General features: G+C 42.2%; 1 protein-coding gene across 3 annotated transcripts in view; it reads right to left on the bottom strand.

The window, feature by feature from the left end:
- LOC127596803 (plexin-A1-like) overlaps nt 1-18185 on the bottom strand; it is a 193560-nt gene that overhangs the window by 140504 nt on the left and 34871 nt on the right. For all 3 annotated transcript variants that reach the window (XM_052059677.1, XM_052059679.1, XM_052059678.1), the window contains exon 3: nt 1714-1896. In XM_052059677.1, the coding sequence (XP_051915637.1) occupies nt 1714-1896 (183 nt within the window). The remainder of the gene's footprint in view (nt 1-1713; nt 1897-18185) is intronic.

Below are 18185 nucleotides of genomic sequence, written 5' to 3'. Positions count from 1 at the left end.
ATCGGTATCAAGCCGATATGGCGTTATTTCAAGGTATCGGGTTCTCGCAACGGCGGACGATACAATGACACCCTCTTGTGGCCATTTTACTATCACCATGCATGACAGAACATTTGAACTGTGAACTGTATCTTTGCCAATCTTCTCACATTCTCCCTGTCCATCTATCCATACATCCATTTTGTAATCCGCTTGTCTTGGCGAGTTTCGCAGTGCGTGCATGTGCCTATCCCAGCTGTCTTAGGGCAGCAGGCGGCGTACGCCCTGAACTGGTTCCCAGCCAATCGCAGGGTACACAGAGACGAACAACCATTTGCACTCACAATCACATCGAGGGACAATTTAGACTCCCGTTAACCCAATTTAGAGATGTTCAATTAACCTGCCATGTATGTTTTTGGAATGTGGGAGGAAACCAGAGTACCAGGAGAAAACCCACACAGACACAGGGAGAACATGTCAATGGCACACTGGAAGGCCGGAATCGAACCCTGCACCTCTGCACTGTGAGGTGGACGTGCTAACCAGTCGCCCACCGTGCCGCAGGATTAGAAGATTGACATCCTTCTAATGTAATCAATTAACTATATTGCGATAAGCAATGCATTGTGGGAACTGAGTGGCTTTACCATCATTACCATAAATGCAAACAATAGGTAGATAGGCCTACTACATGCCTGCCCCTAAGGCTCTTACGGACATAGTTTCAGTCCAGCACACATTGTGGTGACATGACTAGTAATTATTTTTCGAGTGCGTTGCAGCAAAAAGGAAGCTGTGCATGACTCCCAAAAAGCATCCCAGCTATACACAAAGCACTCAACTTTTCATATCATACCTTCTTAGTTCTCTTGAGAAAATATTTTAACTGATAGTAGTAATGACATGCTGGCAAAATAAAACTTGTCTAATCTCTCCAATTATTTTCAGTCTCAGGCAACTATTACATTCAACGTGTTTTTCAAGGTATTGTGGCAGCAAAAATAGATGAGTCCTTTGATATTACAGCAGCAGCTCAGCTGGATGTAAGATGGAAAAAAAACCCCAGCTGATTGGCACTCACAACGTGACGTCTACTCAACCGAGCTATTTCAGCAACACACACACACACACACACACCAACACGCACACACACGTACACACTTCGAGGCACCTTGCTGTGTGCATGCCAAATATAATGGGAAGTCGTTGCTTGCCTGGGATTGAAGAGAGCTTTAACAAATCACACACACGCAAAGATACATTAAATAGGTCTGCTTACCTGCAGTGCTAAAAAAAAAAAAAAACTCTTCATGATAACAACCTTGCGACATTCCCAAACAGAACTTCCACTCTCACACGTCCAGTGCCACAATATCCAAACGTAACTTGACGCAAATGTACCTATTATCACTTGTTCCACCCGCTGCAACTTGTCATCATTTAAAGCAATGTCAAAACGGTAATCACAATTTTGGTGCAACTCCAGCATGAAAACGTATTCTTAAAATACGCACCGTACTGTACTGCCATCCCAGTGCCATGCACACAAACCAATGCTGATTGAATGCAGTAAACATGAAATAAAATGTGCGCGTTTGCTTGGAGAAAATTCAAACAGCTTCTAGCATACACCAATGGTGGATCCAATAACAACTCACTTCAGAAACATTTTCAGCATCGAACCCAAGTTTTTTTTTTTTGAAACGATGATTGAATGTATCCTGGACTTACCTTTTTCATACGGCCGCCACGAGTGCCCATGAATGCCACGGTGTTTCCACGATAGTCGTAGGCCGCCACTGAGGTCATGCCATCGTCCTTATCCACGTAGAGCGGGATTCCCTCGATGGTGGTGGTGCCCCCTAGGGGCTGGTTGAAGTCATGGCCGCAGAAATTATCGTCAATCTGCAATGGCTAGGTGGGACAAAAAGATAGAGAACCATGAACGACTCCATTAACGCTTTTAACTCCGCTGTCTCGTTAAAATGATGATGCAGGAGCCTCTCAGTCTCGTCGGCACATAGTTGGCATTTTATGGAACTGGAACAACACACAGCAGATTGAGTGAGGAGCGGTCTGAAATTAATCGCCGTCATCTGTAAAATTAACTTTCTCTCAAGTCTTGCCAGCGATGTTGAGGAAATGATATTTTTGAGTATTGTAGTGAGGGAAGCATAGCCAGCTTTCTTTTGAGTATTTTAGCGGTCAGTGATGTAAAAATGTCAAAACGACAAAGGGGCCCATTAGCAAGAAATTGCTTTCTTATGTTGTATTGATTTCTTTGTATAATGGCTTGGCAATGCAGTTTCGAATAAGAAACAAGCCAATCCGGCGGCGCGTGGAACAAAAGGGCAACTGTGAACACACAATCAAGACATGAGCAAGTGAAAGGAAGTAAATTGTAGGTCAAATTAGCATATTATAATCACAGTGTGACAAGTATATGTGCATTGACGGGGAGGTGTGATAGTATGTCACAGTTGATTTACTTGATTGCGTGTGTGTGTGTGTGTGTGTGTGTTTGAGTGCGTGTGTTGTTCGCTTGATGTTCGCTTGACTTCTACATGAATAACTGACAATCAGCTCGCTGTTTTCACGAAGACGCAAACGTAACAGAGCTACAATGGAAATTATATTTACTCTGGTGCATATAGTGGATATACACACACACACACGTGCACACGCACGCGCACAAACATAAATCACTGCAATAGTTAAAGTCGAAAAACGTGAATAATTAACAAAAATATATATGATGCTGCTATTTGGAATGGGCAGTAGATGGACGTGATGGTTCGAACAGCTGTCTCACAGCTGAAAGGAGTAAGGTATGAATCTCACTTCCGGCCTTCTTGTGTGGCATTTGAATGTCCGCCCCCGTGGTTGTGTTGGTTTTGTCTGATTACTGAGGCTTCATCCCATATTCCAAAAATGCACGTTAAAGCACGTTAGGTTTATATACGAGTCCAAATTGCCTATCCGTGTGCATTTTAGTGTTGATTTTTAGTTTGACCTTGTCCTCCTGTGGGTTTAAGATGAGGGAATGTCATTAATGTTAATCGTCTATGGGCATGTGAAGCCCTTTGAAACTTTTCTGTGTTTTAGAAAGTCCTCCTATAATCTTGTTATCTCAATACATTTGAATTGACTTGACAGGTATCGAGTACGTTCATATTAATGCTAGCGTGCAAAAGCTACTGCCTCCACCCCGCCCCCAATTCCATTTATGTATAAACTACAAAATAAAGCTAGTAAAAAATTTGAATAGAGTGCTTTTTGAGAAATCACACCTTATAAAATAAAACTGTCAGAAAAACTGAACACGATTGCTTATGTCATTCAATCCCAAAGACGTTTTTAAACGTCTTTTCAGACTTGGTCTAGAATTGTTAATGAGTTAATTCTCTTTGTTCAATGCGCCGCTAGTGCGTTTGGCTCAGATGGAGCCGAGCAGTGTGGAGAGAAACCAGTGACGGGACTCAAGAAACCTGGTGCATGCCGAATGGCCCGCCACCGTAACTTGCAGGGCAGTAGCCTCCTTAGCATCATTGACATATGTTAAAATCTGCTAGCGAGAATCATAAACATTGTTAGATGTATCGCTGAATGTTTGTGAACGTGTTTCTACGTTCACATAAATATGTGTTGAAGTAAAGAGTCTGCAACTTTAAACACAGGCCTTCTTTTGCCAACCTCACAACTGAAGAAGATAAACTATTCGGCATGGACTTACAGTATATAAAATCACTTTACCCAGCGTTTACTTATGCAGAGAGCTAGACATGTAAACTAATCTGCATTCCCGTTGTCTGTGGTGCTCGCTCACTCTCACACACACACACACACACACACGCACACGAGTGTGATCGCCATCATCCCAGCACTTTGGCCGGCATGCTGAGGATGCTAATGGTTTGTTATGTTTAGACTGACTTGCATCATTACCATAGAGTCAACAGCTCAGACTGAGGCACGGCGGAGCATTCAGGCATCGTGTCTGCAGACAAATGTGGCCTCACACGGACCCGACATCTGCTCACAGTTGTGGGCCGTGTAGACATGGAATTCCTGCAGCCAGCCCGCTCCATCATTAGCCCTTCAGTAACTCTGCAGAGGACGTGCTGCATCACTTCGAGCCACCGGGGGCAATTTCATTATTTTAAAACTGATTCGACATGTGAAGCATGTCATGTGTCACAAAAATTCCACTCGACCATTGTCACTTTGCCGTTCGTGATTGCGGGTTATTATGATGTTTTTTTTGTTATCATTCTACTTGTTTAGCAATCTTAAAAGAAGAACCGTCAAGCAAGACTTAGACTCAGGTTCTAAATGTGCACCTTTTAACTTAATGACCTCAAGAATAAATGATTGATTCTGACTGATGAGATTGTATACCGAAAAGCAGTGCAGCTGTGACATCATGGCTTCATCTCAAAGCGCTGCCTCTGCAACATCCCAAAACTACTCTGAGGCACTTGACGACATTTTTTTTTTTTGCACGGTATCACGGGACTGAAAATAATGTACTTCCTAACCTTATTGCAACGGCTTCAAGAAAGCATTTATGCTCCTGTTGACTTTCAGACTGAACTCCCCAAAGCGGGCCGGTGCCAAGTCCATAGAGCACATTTGAACAGCTGTTTCGCTTCATGGATGCGAATAATCAGATGTGTTGACGTCAGCCAGTGTGAAGGTAACAATCGTTTTCATCACAAATGGATATAGCCAGTGAATCTCAGGTGTGAAACTTCGCAGGTTTCCCGCTGTCTGCACCTGTTACTCCTAAGATACTATGCCACGACTGGAAAAATTTGTGGATCGACTTTAAGCCTCCTGACCCGAACCAATGTCTTACACACAGGCCAATGAACAAGAAAGAAGCTATGAAAAAAAAGCCAGATTTGAAGGATCGCGTGAAAATGGTCGTGAGTTTTCAGGCAAACCTTAAAAAAAAAAAAAAACATCTGTCCATTTGCTCCCCTGCATCTCTTTTACAGTTTTTGTTAGCTGTCATGCATGTTTTGGGAATGTGGGAGGAAACCAGAGTGCCCACACGGTGAGGATATTCAAACCGGGTTCAAACCCTGCGCCTCTGCACTGAGAGGCGGCCGTGCTAACCAGTTTTCCACCGTGCTGTCCCTGAAATGAAATGATTAATGTGTATATATATATATATATATATATATATATATATATATATATATATATAAGATCACCAGTGTTTTGTTTAGCTGTTGTTTTCTGTCCTCCCTTCCCACCCAAAAAAAAGCACTCTTCAGTCAATTATTAAATTCCCACAAACAATCAATAGGGTGAGAGGTGAAGTGAGATGTCACGGGGAACGTGGGCTTCCTATCTGTTATGTTGATGTGTGTATTTTTATTTATTTATTTTTGGTATTCATGTGCAGCTGTCCCTTGTTCCAAGACAAATTTCTCCTGTGGAAGACGAATAAAGATAAACCTTGAACGCCAAAGTGCTTGTTCCAGCATGTTGCAAAAAGCAGCATAAAATATTTGATTCTTTTTTTTTTTATGTTTCATGTCACAAGATATATCGGTGCCAGCAAAGAAACAGTTGGAAGCTATCTATAGATTTGAGCACCCTGTGAGCCACCGTTGCTGACGGTTTCTCCTGGAGCACACTTTCAGAATACGAATAGCAATTTAAAGAAAAAAAAGGAAAGATTGCTTGAACGTCTTATAGCAGGAAACCACTTGACCAAAAGATTATGACGACATCTGCATAAACCATTTGACTCAGTAGAAACAAGTATGGGTGCAGTGTGAGAATCCTTCAACTAGTTTATCCCCCCGCCTTCCCCTCTCCCCTACAGGGTACAAAAACACACAAAAACATCCATTTGCCAAAAATCCTGTAATCCGGCGGGCTGGACAATGTTGAGATCAAGGCTCGGGGTGGGGAGGGGGTTTCGTACCATCTGCTGCAGGGCCCCTTGTCCTTTTTCGCGCCGATTAACGTACTGTAGGACTCTGGCATCTTTGTTGGGGTGATTGTCATGCTCCAGAATGAATTTGGCACGGCGAAATGCCTCCCTGACGTGCTGAGATGAGATGACAGATAAGAATCAGCCTGTACTTGGAAGCGGTGAAGGGGACCGTGAGGGCCAGGCATAAAACAGACTTCACCCTGCCAGCTTCATAGTTCAACATAGATGTAATGCCCTACTGAGCCCACGTGTGAATACAGCAGGCCATTGTTTGAATTTCATGGCAATCAAGCGGGCTCGGTCAAGAGACTGGAGTGGAACCAGAAAAACAAAAACATCCGCAGATGACAAGGGAGATTAAATAGATGGTAACCAATGAATCCGAACCTAACGGAATATTTCTCATGGGAATAGGTTGCCAATCTATCCACGTGTGGAAAAGGCTACGTACATTCTAGAATCGAGTTTTGCATCCAGGTGTGATTTGCGGTGGTCGAGATTTGCACTTCCAACTGAAGAATGAAATGAATTGGAATTATTCATGTAATTATACCTTTCAACCTAAATATTTATGACCAGTTTAACAGAAAGGATTCACTTTCATTTGAATGGAATGAAATATTTAATCATCATTACAAAAGTTTTGCACGTACGGGTGTCATGTTCTGCTCTGCTCTGCTTTGTCTTTGTTTTATTTATTATATTTTATTCAACTGGAGTGTTGGGCGTGACACTTCAGCGGTGCACCTGTGTTTCGTCTCACAATCAAGCTCCTGTGTATTTAAGGACCATAACTTCTGCTGAGCCTCGTTGGATTATTGACCTTGTTCGCTGTTCATGCCCCGGTGTTATTTTCTAGGCGTCATGTTCTTGCTCATAGTCTCCTTTGTCTCGATAGATTTTGGTTTTGTCACTGTCTTTATCAAGTCGTAGTTTTACCTTTGTGTCTTTGAACTATTGTCATTTTGTTTTGTGGCTATGAACTTTACCATGGCGTTTGCAAGGACTTTTGGTTCTCAATTAGTTTTCCTGGCTTTTTTGTTGCCAGTGATTTCTGTTTATACATTGCCTGTCTTCGGCTTTTTTTTTTTTAATAAAAATGTTTGTATCGCCATTTATCAGAGTCTGCATTTTTGGGGATCCACTAGCCACCTGGTCTGTGTTCGGAATATGTCAGCAGGTGATGTCAGATATACAGTAGTTGAACTGACATACCTCTATAGCATATGTGCACTGATTTCAATGAGAAGACAATCATTTTACCTGTTTAAAACAGGTAAACTGGCAACCCGGTAGTCCAGTGGTTCGCACGTCAACCTCACAGTGCAGAGGTACTGGGTTCATTTCCAGCTCCGGCCTCCCTGTGTAGAATTTAGATGTTCTCCTGTGTGGCGTTTCTCCGGGTACTCCAGTTTCCTCCCGACTTCCAAAAACATGCATAGTAGGATGATCGAACACTCTAAATTGTCCCTCGGTGTGAGTGTGTAAGTTGTTCGTCTCTGTGTGCCCCTGAACAGATTCAGGGTGTCCCCCGCCTACTGCCCGAAGAAGGCTGGGTTAGGCTCCAGCACCCCCGGTGACCCTTGTGAGAATAAGCGGATCGGAAAATGGATGGATGAAAACATGTAAACAATGTTATTGGATCTCATTCGATTGTACAAATAGTCAGAATGTTCGGGCTTGTCAGAACACACTGCCAGATTTTAGGTGATATTTATCTGCACAAATAATTCCATTTATATTTACTCACATTATACGCCAACTGAATTGACCACCAACTTTGCCCAGAGTGGAAGGACATTTCCCATTAAAACTGTCGCATCTCCCACTGTTATGTCACTTGTCCCCATGGGCTGACGGTGCGATTATTATTTCGAGCTCTAGCCATACACAGCATCATTACACCCACAAACATCTTTGCAGGGGTGGCAGGGGGTGATCCAAGGACAGAGTCCCTTGTGTTGTCCTTGCTCAAGACCTTTGCTGTACATAGTCACAGTGTAGCCTCAGGCATCTGTCTCACACACACACATACACACATACACAGTGAAACCCTTTGCCAAAGTCTTGAATGATGAAGGTGCGTTGAGATATAGACTGAGAGTGGGTGAGGATAGGAAAGAAGAAGGAGAAACATGGACTAAGACGAAGGGTCAACAGTGCGCTTGTCGTCGCTAATTAGATTCAATGTAGAATGAGAGTTTCAATTTACTCCCAAGAGTTGCCTGCAGCACTGACCTTGCTGTAGTTTTCTGGGTAAAAACACATCAAATATATAATGGCCATTAATGCATTTGCTTGATCAGATTTACACAACCCACCACAAAAAAAATGGAACTGGTGCACTTTGTAAAGCAAGGTGTCAATAAACAATTAAATATTATTATGGGAAGTGCACGGTGTAAAGTAAAGAAGACCCTAAAAAGTCATTTCACCTGAGTTCATACAATTCAGAATTTGACAAAGGGAAAGTTTACGACTCCGTAAAGTGATTAATCTTGCAAAATTTCAATCAATGCAAAATTTACGCTTAAGTTTCGCCAACGGGCACCACACAACATGCTTCTCTTCTGGAAGGAGACGCTATTGCTGAACTAAGTTGTGACTCACGAAATGACAAGCATGACGGCGTGGACTTTGCCGTTTAGGTAACCCCGTAAAAAGAAGTCCAACAACAAAGTCAACAACACCTCTCCATCCAAACCACCTGTTTGGCAAGATCTCATTCCTGCCACCATCAAAAGCTCATCTGGTGACGACACTGGCTCATGCATAGCGCTCTCCTTGACATCTCTGACATCTTTTGGCACCAATCATTTCTGCTCAACGTGAATTGACTTTCATCAGAGAACAGCACTGAGGCCCAACGATCTCTTGTCCGGCGGATCATGCATTTAATTATGTTTGTATGTCCTTTCTAATATAGACTCGAAAAGAGAGCGGAGTGCCAAACTTGGGAGAGATAAGTCAACAACAGACACACATGCACACAAAACACACACACACACACACGCGCGCACAATACTCTGGCTCCTGTCCAGCTATTTGCTGTGACCTGGCACTGCAGGCGGAGAACAGAACTGGTTGATATTTGGTTCTCCCAGATGAGCCAATATCTGCTCTTTAATTGGTTGCTAATGAGGGCAGCTTGTGTGTGTGTGTGTAAAGGCAGTCTATGTTTGCACATGTGTGACAGGGCAGGGGGTGCAGCAGGGATGTAAAACATCTGTCTAACAGATGGGGGGCACTTGAGGCTTTGAACTGCTTAAACATACACACACACACAAACACACACACACACTATTTTTGCAAACATCATGTGTGTCCAAGAGAAGTGTGTCGAGTCAAATAGACAAATGTATTTTCAACTAGACATCCACGTCCACATAGCGCCAAAATGGATGTGCATCTGGCAGCCTTGTCTGCCTTCCTAGAAGTTGCCTGCACCAATTGCACCGTGTTTCACAAAATTGCACATGACGCACATGCTGGCAAGCAGCAGACAATCCCCCATTAGAAGGGGTGAGATTGTGTACAGTGGTTGATTTTATAAACTTGACCATTCTAAAACAAACAAACGGGATCATAAATATAAGATCAAAACACACTGAAGCCAATTATTAGTTTGCAGAAATACCGTGTAGAGGGCAAATCAAATTTGGAAAGTCCCTGTACACTTAAGGTATGTGTCCATATAGAATACCGGAGGTACTATGTGGTCTAAATGAAAGCATAACATTGATAGACATCCATACACAGTGACTTTCTGAAGAGCTTATATGAACATAACCTTGTTCTGTGTAAATTATGTGAATTGCTTGACTTTTTAATGTGATCAGGGCATGCCAGGCACACGGTTATCAGCAATAAATTTGCTAAGTTAGCAATATATAGTACTGTACAAAAGCCGTAGGCCACCACTTGATGTACTGTATTTTAAAAAAAACAACGTAATATTCTGAATGTCACTCAGTAGAGTGCAGTTCAAACAATTAACAAAGGTGGGAAAACAATTGGCACATTTGTGTTCTTTGGTCTACCGGTTTTGTCAGTTGGAGGCTACTTCCTGGTTCATGGCGGATGACGAACAGATGGGCTGAGCAAATTATGATGTGGAGGATGAACATGTCCATTAATTTCATACTGCCTCACAAAGTAATTATAAATTCCAGTATTTTCCCCCTTTTTCGAGACCGTTATCAAAATGTAAAAATTTACAGTAGGTTCTTCAGTGGCGCGATCCAATGTGAGGGAAAAAAAACATCATCAATACAAGATCTGCAAACTGAACACACAAGAAGCATACTGGTACTCCAAACTGTACACATGAACAATAACAAAAAGAGGGGTCTATATAAAACCATCATATTCTTAATGATTTTAATGGCCCGTTTTGTTTTGGCTCTCTTCAATGTCCATCTAAAATGTTACATTCCTCTATCGTGAACCCAAAAGAATGGGTGACGCCTTCCTCATGCCTGCGTGGGTACTCCGGTTTCCCCCCCACATTCCGAAAACATGCACCGTAAGTTAATTGAACACTAAATTGTCCCTTGGTGTGAATGTGCACCCTGCGATTGGCTGGCAACCAGTTCAGGGTGTGTTGACAAAGGCATGTGACATTTCAGCACGTTGTTTTGGTTTGTTTGCTGTGAATGAAATCGGGCATATTTAGATGGAAAAGGAGTGGGGGCCTCGCCCCAAAGAGATTTGTGGAAATGGTGGAAAATAAAAAAAGCCACCGGCAAAAGTGTGAGAAAGCATTTCAGCATTTACTTTGCGGCTTGATGTATTCCACGGTTTTCTTGCTATTATGCCGTAAGTGTTTACATATTTAACTTGTTGTATTGTTTCACACCATTTTATTCTCGTCAGTCCCTTGCGTTTGTTTGAATTCTCCCATCCTCGACAGTGGAAACATGCACGGCCATCATCAGTGGAGTTGTGACCATTTAAAATGAATCACATAAACAAAAGTCTAGTCTATCAAAAAATATGGTTTAACCATGATATTGTACAATTATAACCTTCCAACTTGAAAAATGACCTCATGGAAGGTATTTTCCTGTTCCAGCATGACTCTGGCCCCTGCTCACAAATGAAGGTCCTTAAAGACATGCTTGAATGAGTTTGGTGTGAAGGAACTTTCCCTCCAGCACATCAAACACCTTTGGGTTAAACTACAACAACAACAAAAATGGAGCCAGACCCTTTCTGGTGCAAAGAGTAGAAACAGAAATGACAGTTCATAGCATCTTGCATTACAGCCGCACTTAAGCCAAATTGCGCCCTCCACGCAATGTAACACAAAGCAGATGATGCGCTTCAAATTGCGCTGCCCGGACGAGGCAAGGCGTAATCTGTGTCATCGCAACTAAAGCCATTCCTGACAACCGTAATCCAATTACAACGGACCACTATGGGAGCTCACCCAAAAGTGTGAGCCTCGGATGCGCCATCACGGAGGAGTTCCCGCAGCAGATTTTTAGCCACAGGTGCAGCATTGCCGCTTTGGACATTTGCGCCAATACACAAGACATTTTGTTTTTGTGGTCGTCCGTTTATTCCCATGTTTGGAACATACTTTACTGAGCCTGAAACATATTATTTATTTCTAAATGACACGTGGAAAGTCCTTTCTTTTTTGTGTTTCATTCAACTTTGCGCTGTGTAAATAAAGAAGCCTTGCCTTGCCTTCAATAAATTCTTACATACTTTATTAGTCACCTCACATAACCAAATAACACAGTTAAGATGTGAAGAAAAGGTAATCTTGTTTAACAAATTAACTATCGAGAGAGACATTTAGAATTGGTAGTAAGTATCCAAAGGGGAAAAAAATATCTGTGGCTGTAAACTTCGAATGACTCAAAATCCACATATAAGATGATGCTTTTGTAAACCAATAATGGCAATTTGTCCATCCTGTCATGTGCTCAATTTAACAATGAACAATGCAACTAAATTGCTTAGCGGGCGCTTTTCATGAATTCTGAGAATTACCGACAAATTGGGAATATTTCACAGGAAACGCATACGTCGCGTTTCGGGCCAGATATATAAAAAAACAAACGCATGGATGTCTTATTGGAAATCATTAGAATGTCTAAAGATGTGGTAGCATTTTGCTGTGTCATGAAATTCCTTTGGACAATGACGAGAAAACAACACCTCATTAAAAAGTATTTCGCCAAAGAAATGTTTTGACAACAGAATCAATTTAACCCTGCTCTGACCAAGATAAAACAAAGAGCTGTAACAGGATTACCGTATTTTCCGCACTATAAGGCGCTTCAGATTAAAAGGCACACCTTCAATGAATGGCCTATTTTCCAACTGTTTTCACATATCGGGCGCACTGCATTATTAGTCGCATAGAATAGAAGCTACAATGATGGCTGCAGTTGGGAGAATTGAATGCTTTTAGGTGCGCCTTATAGTACAGAAAATACGGTATATCAGACAAATGTAAATTCATTTGAATTCTTGTCTGACATCTTTATCCAAAGGCTTAAGTGGCACTTCTTTTTAGTATCGTAAAAAGGAAAATTTCATTTAAACAATGCATGCAAACAATGTCATAATCTCTTACCCAACAAAGGCTGTTAGCGAAAATACTGATGGCCACCTATCCAAATGTATTACTTTTTCCTGATTGTGAGGTTTCCCAACTAGCATGCATGCTATTACAAGACCCGTGTGTGCATTACAGTCTTTTCATTCATCAGTGTGTTCTATTGACAGTGAATTTGCCAGTGAAGAAAATTTAAATGTTAAATGTGAATAATAATAGAATATCTGCAGTTAAAGATTTGCCAATGGCAGCATTATTTCCCATAGAAAAAAATAGTTTCAAATTCAAACGTGGTGTGAGGTCGTAATTCTTCAACTGTTCAATTTACATTTTTACGAGCTGGATTGTCATTGGGATCTCAGCATCCCCTCATAAATACAAATACGCTGCGGGTAATATCAAATGTTAAATGAGCTTGCATGATGTAAACGCAATCTTTGGAGACATGATATTCCCCACCCAGGAGGCCCAAAGCATGATGAAATGGTGGTGAGCCCTCCGCACAAGACAAGTCTAATGAGACTAAAGATAAAAATAAAAACTACTGGGACAGAACAAAGCAATCAACAGATGGAAACAAACACAGATGTGCACTCTGGTCGACACAAACACTTGTTAGGTGCTAGGAAGTACCAAAAAGAAAATAGACTGTGATCCTGGCCACCAATGATCAACGGTGATAAATATGAATAGTAAATAGAAAATAAAACAGAGCAAACAAGAAAGTGACAAATAATAGCTTTCTTGCTTGTCTCTCTGACATCCACGCGGCCTTTATTAAAGACACACAAAGGAGAGATAAAGAGAGCCCTTAGCAAATACAGATATACACAAAGGATAGTGTTGCCGTTTCTGAATAAGTCTCATTTGACAGTCTGAGTGGGTAACGCTGCAGCCACGTCTGTCCGCTTTAAGAGCTGGAGAGCTGGATGGCAGCCCACAGCGAAGGTCACCCGGCACTTTAACTCCCAGCAGGGCAAAACTGGCCTCTTTGCCATAACGAAGCAACACGAGGAGGGAAAAAAGGGACAGACCTGCCATATGAGCCACATCGATAAGGGCACGGACTTCACGGAAACTCTGTCGTCAAATGCCCTCGATGTCAGACAATCCACAGTTCAACGTTTGTTATAATTAATTTACTGAGCTTGCAGAGACATTGTAACATACGGTATATGTTACTAGTGTAGAACATAAGAAACAAATAATTCATAAAGTATAAGTGCCTCATCTTTCAGTGACATAATTCTGTGAAAAGTAAGTTACATCATATAAAAAGGCAAAAAAAAAAATGTCCTAGTCAGCCTACTTGAAGAGAAACGAACATAATTCACAACCGGTAACATTAATTAAATGTGAGAGGTCACAAAGATGGAATGGACACAATTAATTAAATGCAGATCCCCTGTGTGTCATCAAAGTGTTATAACTCACTAGAGGACATATGTGGTGATATAATCATTGCCATCTCATAGTAAAACAAAGTGAAAGGTGCTTTTTTTTAATGACTGACTTTTCAAAAATATGTTCAGTGAAGAATCAGCAAAGCGTTCCAAGTGCAGGCCGCCCTTCAAAATGGAGACAAGGCGACACTGAGACTCTTCAATCTCAGAAGCGTAATAGGAATGCATCACAAGCATCATTACTACTCGCGGGCCTTGTGATGCGGATGGCTTTATTTGTCCTTGAAAATGGAAAGACACAGCCTTCGAGCTTTTTGAAGTAGCATTTAAAAAAAAAAAATACGCCTGCTGAGATCTAGACTAAGGGCAACAACAGTGAGTTCTTTTTGCAGCTTGGCTCCCCCTATAGTTGTGATATGTAAATCCATCCATGCATTTTCCGATCCGCTTATCCTCACAAGGGTCGCGGGGGTTGCTGGAGCCTATCCAAGCTGTCTTTGGGCAGTTGGTGGGGGACATACTGAACTGGTTACCAGCCAGTCGCAGGGCACACAAAGACGAACAACCATCCGCGCTCACACTCACACCTAGGGACAATTTAGAGTGTTCAATCAGCCTGCAATGCATGTGGGAGGAAACCAGAATACCCGGAGAAAACCCACCCAGGCCCGGGGAGAACATGCATACTTCACACATGGAGGCCGGAGCCGGAATTGAACCTGGTACCTCTGCACTGTGAGGTTGACGCACTAACCACTGGACCAGCGGGCTGCCATATGTAAATCCCTTTTTGACATTTACATTTGTAGAGCGTTGAGCATGCATTTAATAAGCGAGAGAGACAATTGTCATTCAAGACCAACGCACAATCACTTACTTCATGTTTCATCATTTGTGTGCTCTGAAAGATAAAGTAAGTTGTAGGTGCTTTACCAATATTTTTTTTAGACCACTAAAAAGAGAGGCTCTCTCCCAAGCAATTGTGATCATGCTTTTTGATGATGTTATCATCTTTGCCTCGGTGCTTTAAGTCCATCCGACTTTGCTGCCAACAGCTACTGTGTCAAGGATTTGGCCTTGGTTTTGATTTAAAAAGTTGGATAGTGAGCGGGAAAATGTCATTTCCAAGATCTGTCAAGGAAGTATGACATTCTCGTTGCTCGAAGATTTCTTTATTCAGAGGAGAGCCGAGTTTGTTGATCGAGAATGTGGCTGAGTGTCACAGGCTTATGTGCACGTTTTGATTTGCTGAGTGGCTCAATACTGTAAATGCGCAAACTAACCGACTCTCGTGGTATCACATGACAGAGTTGAGTAGAAATACTTGGGATTAACTAATACCAAGAGTTGATATACAGCTATTCTGATACACCTCTGCAAAGGCACGCTGTGTTTCCGAACAGAGGAACGGAGCGGATTTTAAGACTCGATTAAAACCCTTGATCCATAAGTCGTGACATGCCGCGAGTAGTTTAATGAGACCGAAATGCCCAATTTGTATGGCCAGCTCCAATAAAGAGTGGAAAAAGACCTCCATGAAGTAAATCGGTTGGCAACCAATCTGGACATGTTGTCAAGTCACTCCATGGAAACATGGTTCAACTGTTTTTATTTAATATATCAGCAATGTCATTGTTGTTTTGTGCCGTCTACTGTCTTTGTTATTAATTGATTGTTTGTATTTGTATGAATTATTTTTGCTCTTTGTACAACACTTTGTATACAGCCGTGGTTGTTTCCGAGTGCAGTTGAGATAAAGTTGAGTTGAGGTAACGTGATTTAATTGACAGCATACCATATGAAACTGCGGATATGTTGCCCATCGCCCATCGAAGTGGAAGTCTTCGTAGAAGCACCACTTTTGCCAACTGATAAATGGTATTAATAAAACACACTTTGTAGTAAATGACTTCAAGTACAGCATATCTTGATTGCATTTGATGGCTGCCAGGTTGAGAAGAGGGAGGAGTTTTGTCTGACTGAGCACGACCTTGTCTCTCGAAACAGGCCCGCTTGAAAGTTTCCACCCGACGCAACGACAGAGTCAACGCGCTGCCAGGCTCACACTCTCTTCAGGAAACATTGAACATGCCTTTAAGATGATAAATTCGTCAGAGCCTTGTCCCGGAGCGAGCGTGCCTGACACGACCTTGATCGATTGCAGGCAAAACGACAGATGGCCATAAAGGACAATCATGTAACTGTAAGCTCATTTGCATAATTGCAAGTACACAAGTCGGCTTCAGACTACAAGGCCACACGGTGCTTGCACGTCACCAATGGGCTTGTGACAGAGATGTTGAGTGTATATTGCCTGATGCCAGCCGTGGCACTCAAATCTAAAAGAAAGCAGCGGGAATATTTTGAACAAAATCAGTAAATGTGATATTTTCAGGAATGCGGGGGATTTATCAGCATGTAAAAAAAGCACTTTCAAATAAATATTGCTTCTGAATTTAAGCAGGAAGGCACTGAACAACAGAAACGAGAAACGTACCATAAAAAACATTACAACTTGTTTGACAGTGCGTATTGCTGGCGCTGCATGCATCTCACAATTAGGTAAATTCTGTATTTTCTTAAACGGAGTCTATTGTTGGTCGGTCCACATGTGTGAGTGCTAATGTGACAAATTATTGATTACCGGTAGGCTAAAGCAGGGGTCAAGTCCGGTCCTCAAGAGCTCCTATCCAGCCTGTGTTCCATGTCTCCCTCTTCCAACACACCTGAGTCAAATGAGCAGCTCATCAGCAAGCTCTGACAGGTGTGATAACGATCGTGCTCATTTGAATCAGGTGTGTTGGAACAGGGATACATCTAGTACACGCTGGAAAGGGGCTCCTGAGGTCAGTCCTGAAGAGTCTAAAGAATTTAAAATGGCACTTTTGACGATGCAAAGTGAATGGTTGAGCAGCTATGTCATTTTTGGGATCTCCTGAAAAATTTATTTGAGGTACGAGGACTCCGCCTGACACCACCGATATATGATTTAAATACACTGCAGCTTGCAGTATAACAATATAAAAATATGACCCCCGTGATTTCTTTTTCCACAAAAGCATGACCACTTTTCCGACACATCAACAACGCTACAGAGGGATTGCAAAGTCCCTGATAAACATTCAGTAATGTTCTTTTGTATTTACTGATTTTTTTTTGGTTGAATTGTTGCACGAAATAAAAATAATCTGGATCCAGATCATTTTAATTTTAAGTAGACTCGACATCCATCCATCCATCCATTATCTAAAAAGCTTATCCCCACAAGGGTTGCAGGCATGCTGGAGCCTATTCTAGCTGGCTTTGGGAAGTAGGCGGGATACACCCTGAACTGGTTGCCGGCCAATCGCAGAGCACACATTCAGTAGAACATTAACGCACAGTCACACCGAGGGACAATTGAGAGTCTTCCATTAACAAAATATACATTTTTTTGGTAGGTGGGAAGAAACCGGAGTACCCGGAGAAAACCCACACGGGCACAGGGGGAACATGCAAACTCCACACAGGAAGGCTGGAGCTGGAATCGAACCCAGTACCTCTGCACTGCGAGGCTGACATGCTAACTAGTCGACACTGTGCCGCTCTTCGACGAGACATCTACTGAATAAATAAAATTGAGTAAATTTACACACACCATTTTTTTCCAGTCACTTTCCAAAGCGTTTTTCCCCTAGGAATACTGCCTAGTAATTATAATAACGCAAAGCTATACCAACATTGGCGCACCTACAGGAGAGAGGAGGGCATGGTGAGTAATGGCTCATTTGTGTGAGACAGACGAGACCCTCGAAAGACACCTGGGACCTCTTCTAATTCGTGGAAAGATTGAATAATATGACTCCTTTCTTTTCACATCTCTTGTGAAGTCTTTACATGCTCACGCACCTATTTTACATTCAATCCCTCACGCTGTTCTCTACGCCCTACCTCAACAATAATTCAGCAGCGGTAACGTCTTCTCATTCGATATCCTTCTCTATTAACTTCTTTTCGGTCTCCATCAGTCCCTATCAATCCGCTCCGCTCTTTCATTACATCAGCTGTTCTCTCCGCATTGTGTTTTCAGATCACATTCACGTGCCGGCTTACACACTAAGTCAGTCTTTACCTCATCACTCAGTGGAAAGTCAAGACGAGGTCAGAGCCGGTTGGTGAAAAAAATAGAGGGAGATGCAGTGGTAGGGGTACAAGGAAGAAGAGTACAAAAAAAGGAGCCAAAGGTGAGATAAATGATGTTTAAGTTGACAATTTTCAAGATGGTGGAGGTCAA

Source organism: Hippocampus zosterae, chromosome 2 (assembly GCF_025434085.1).
Source record: "Hippocampus zosterae strain Florida chromosome 2, ASM2543408v3, whole genome shotgun sequence".
NCBI lineage: Eukaryota > Metazoa > Chordata > Actinopteri > Syngnathiformes > Syngnathidae > Hippocampus > Hippocampus zosterae.
This window is presented reverse-complemented; position numbering and strand designations above follow the sequence as displayed.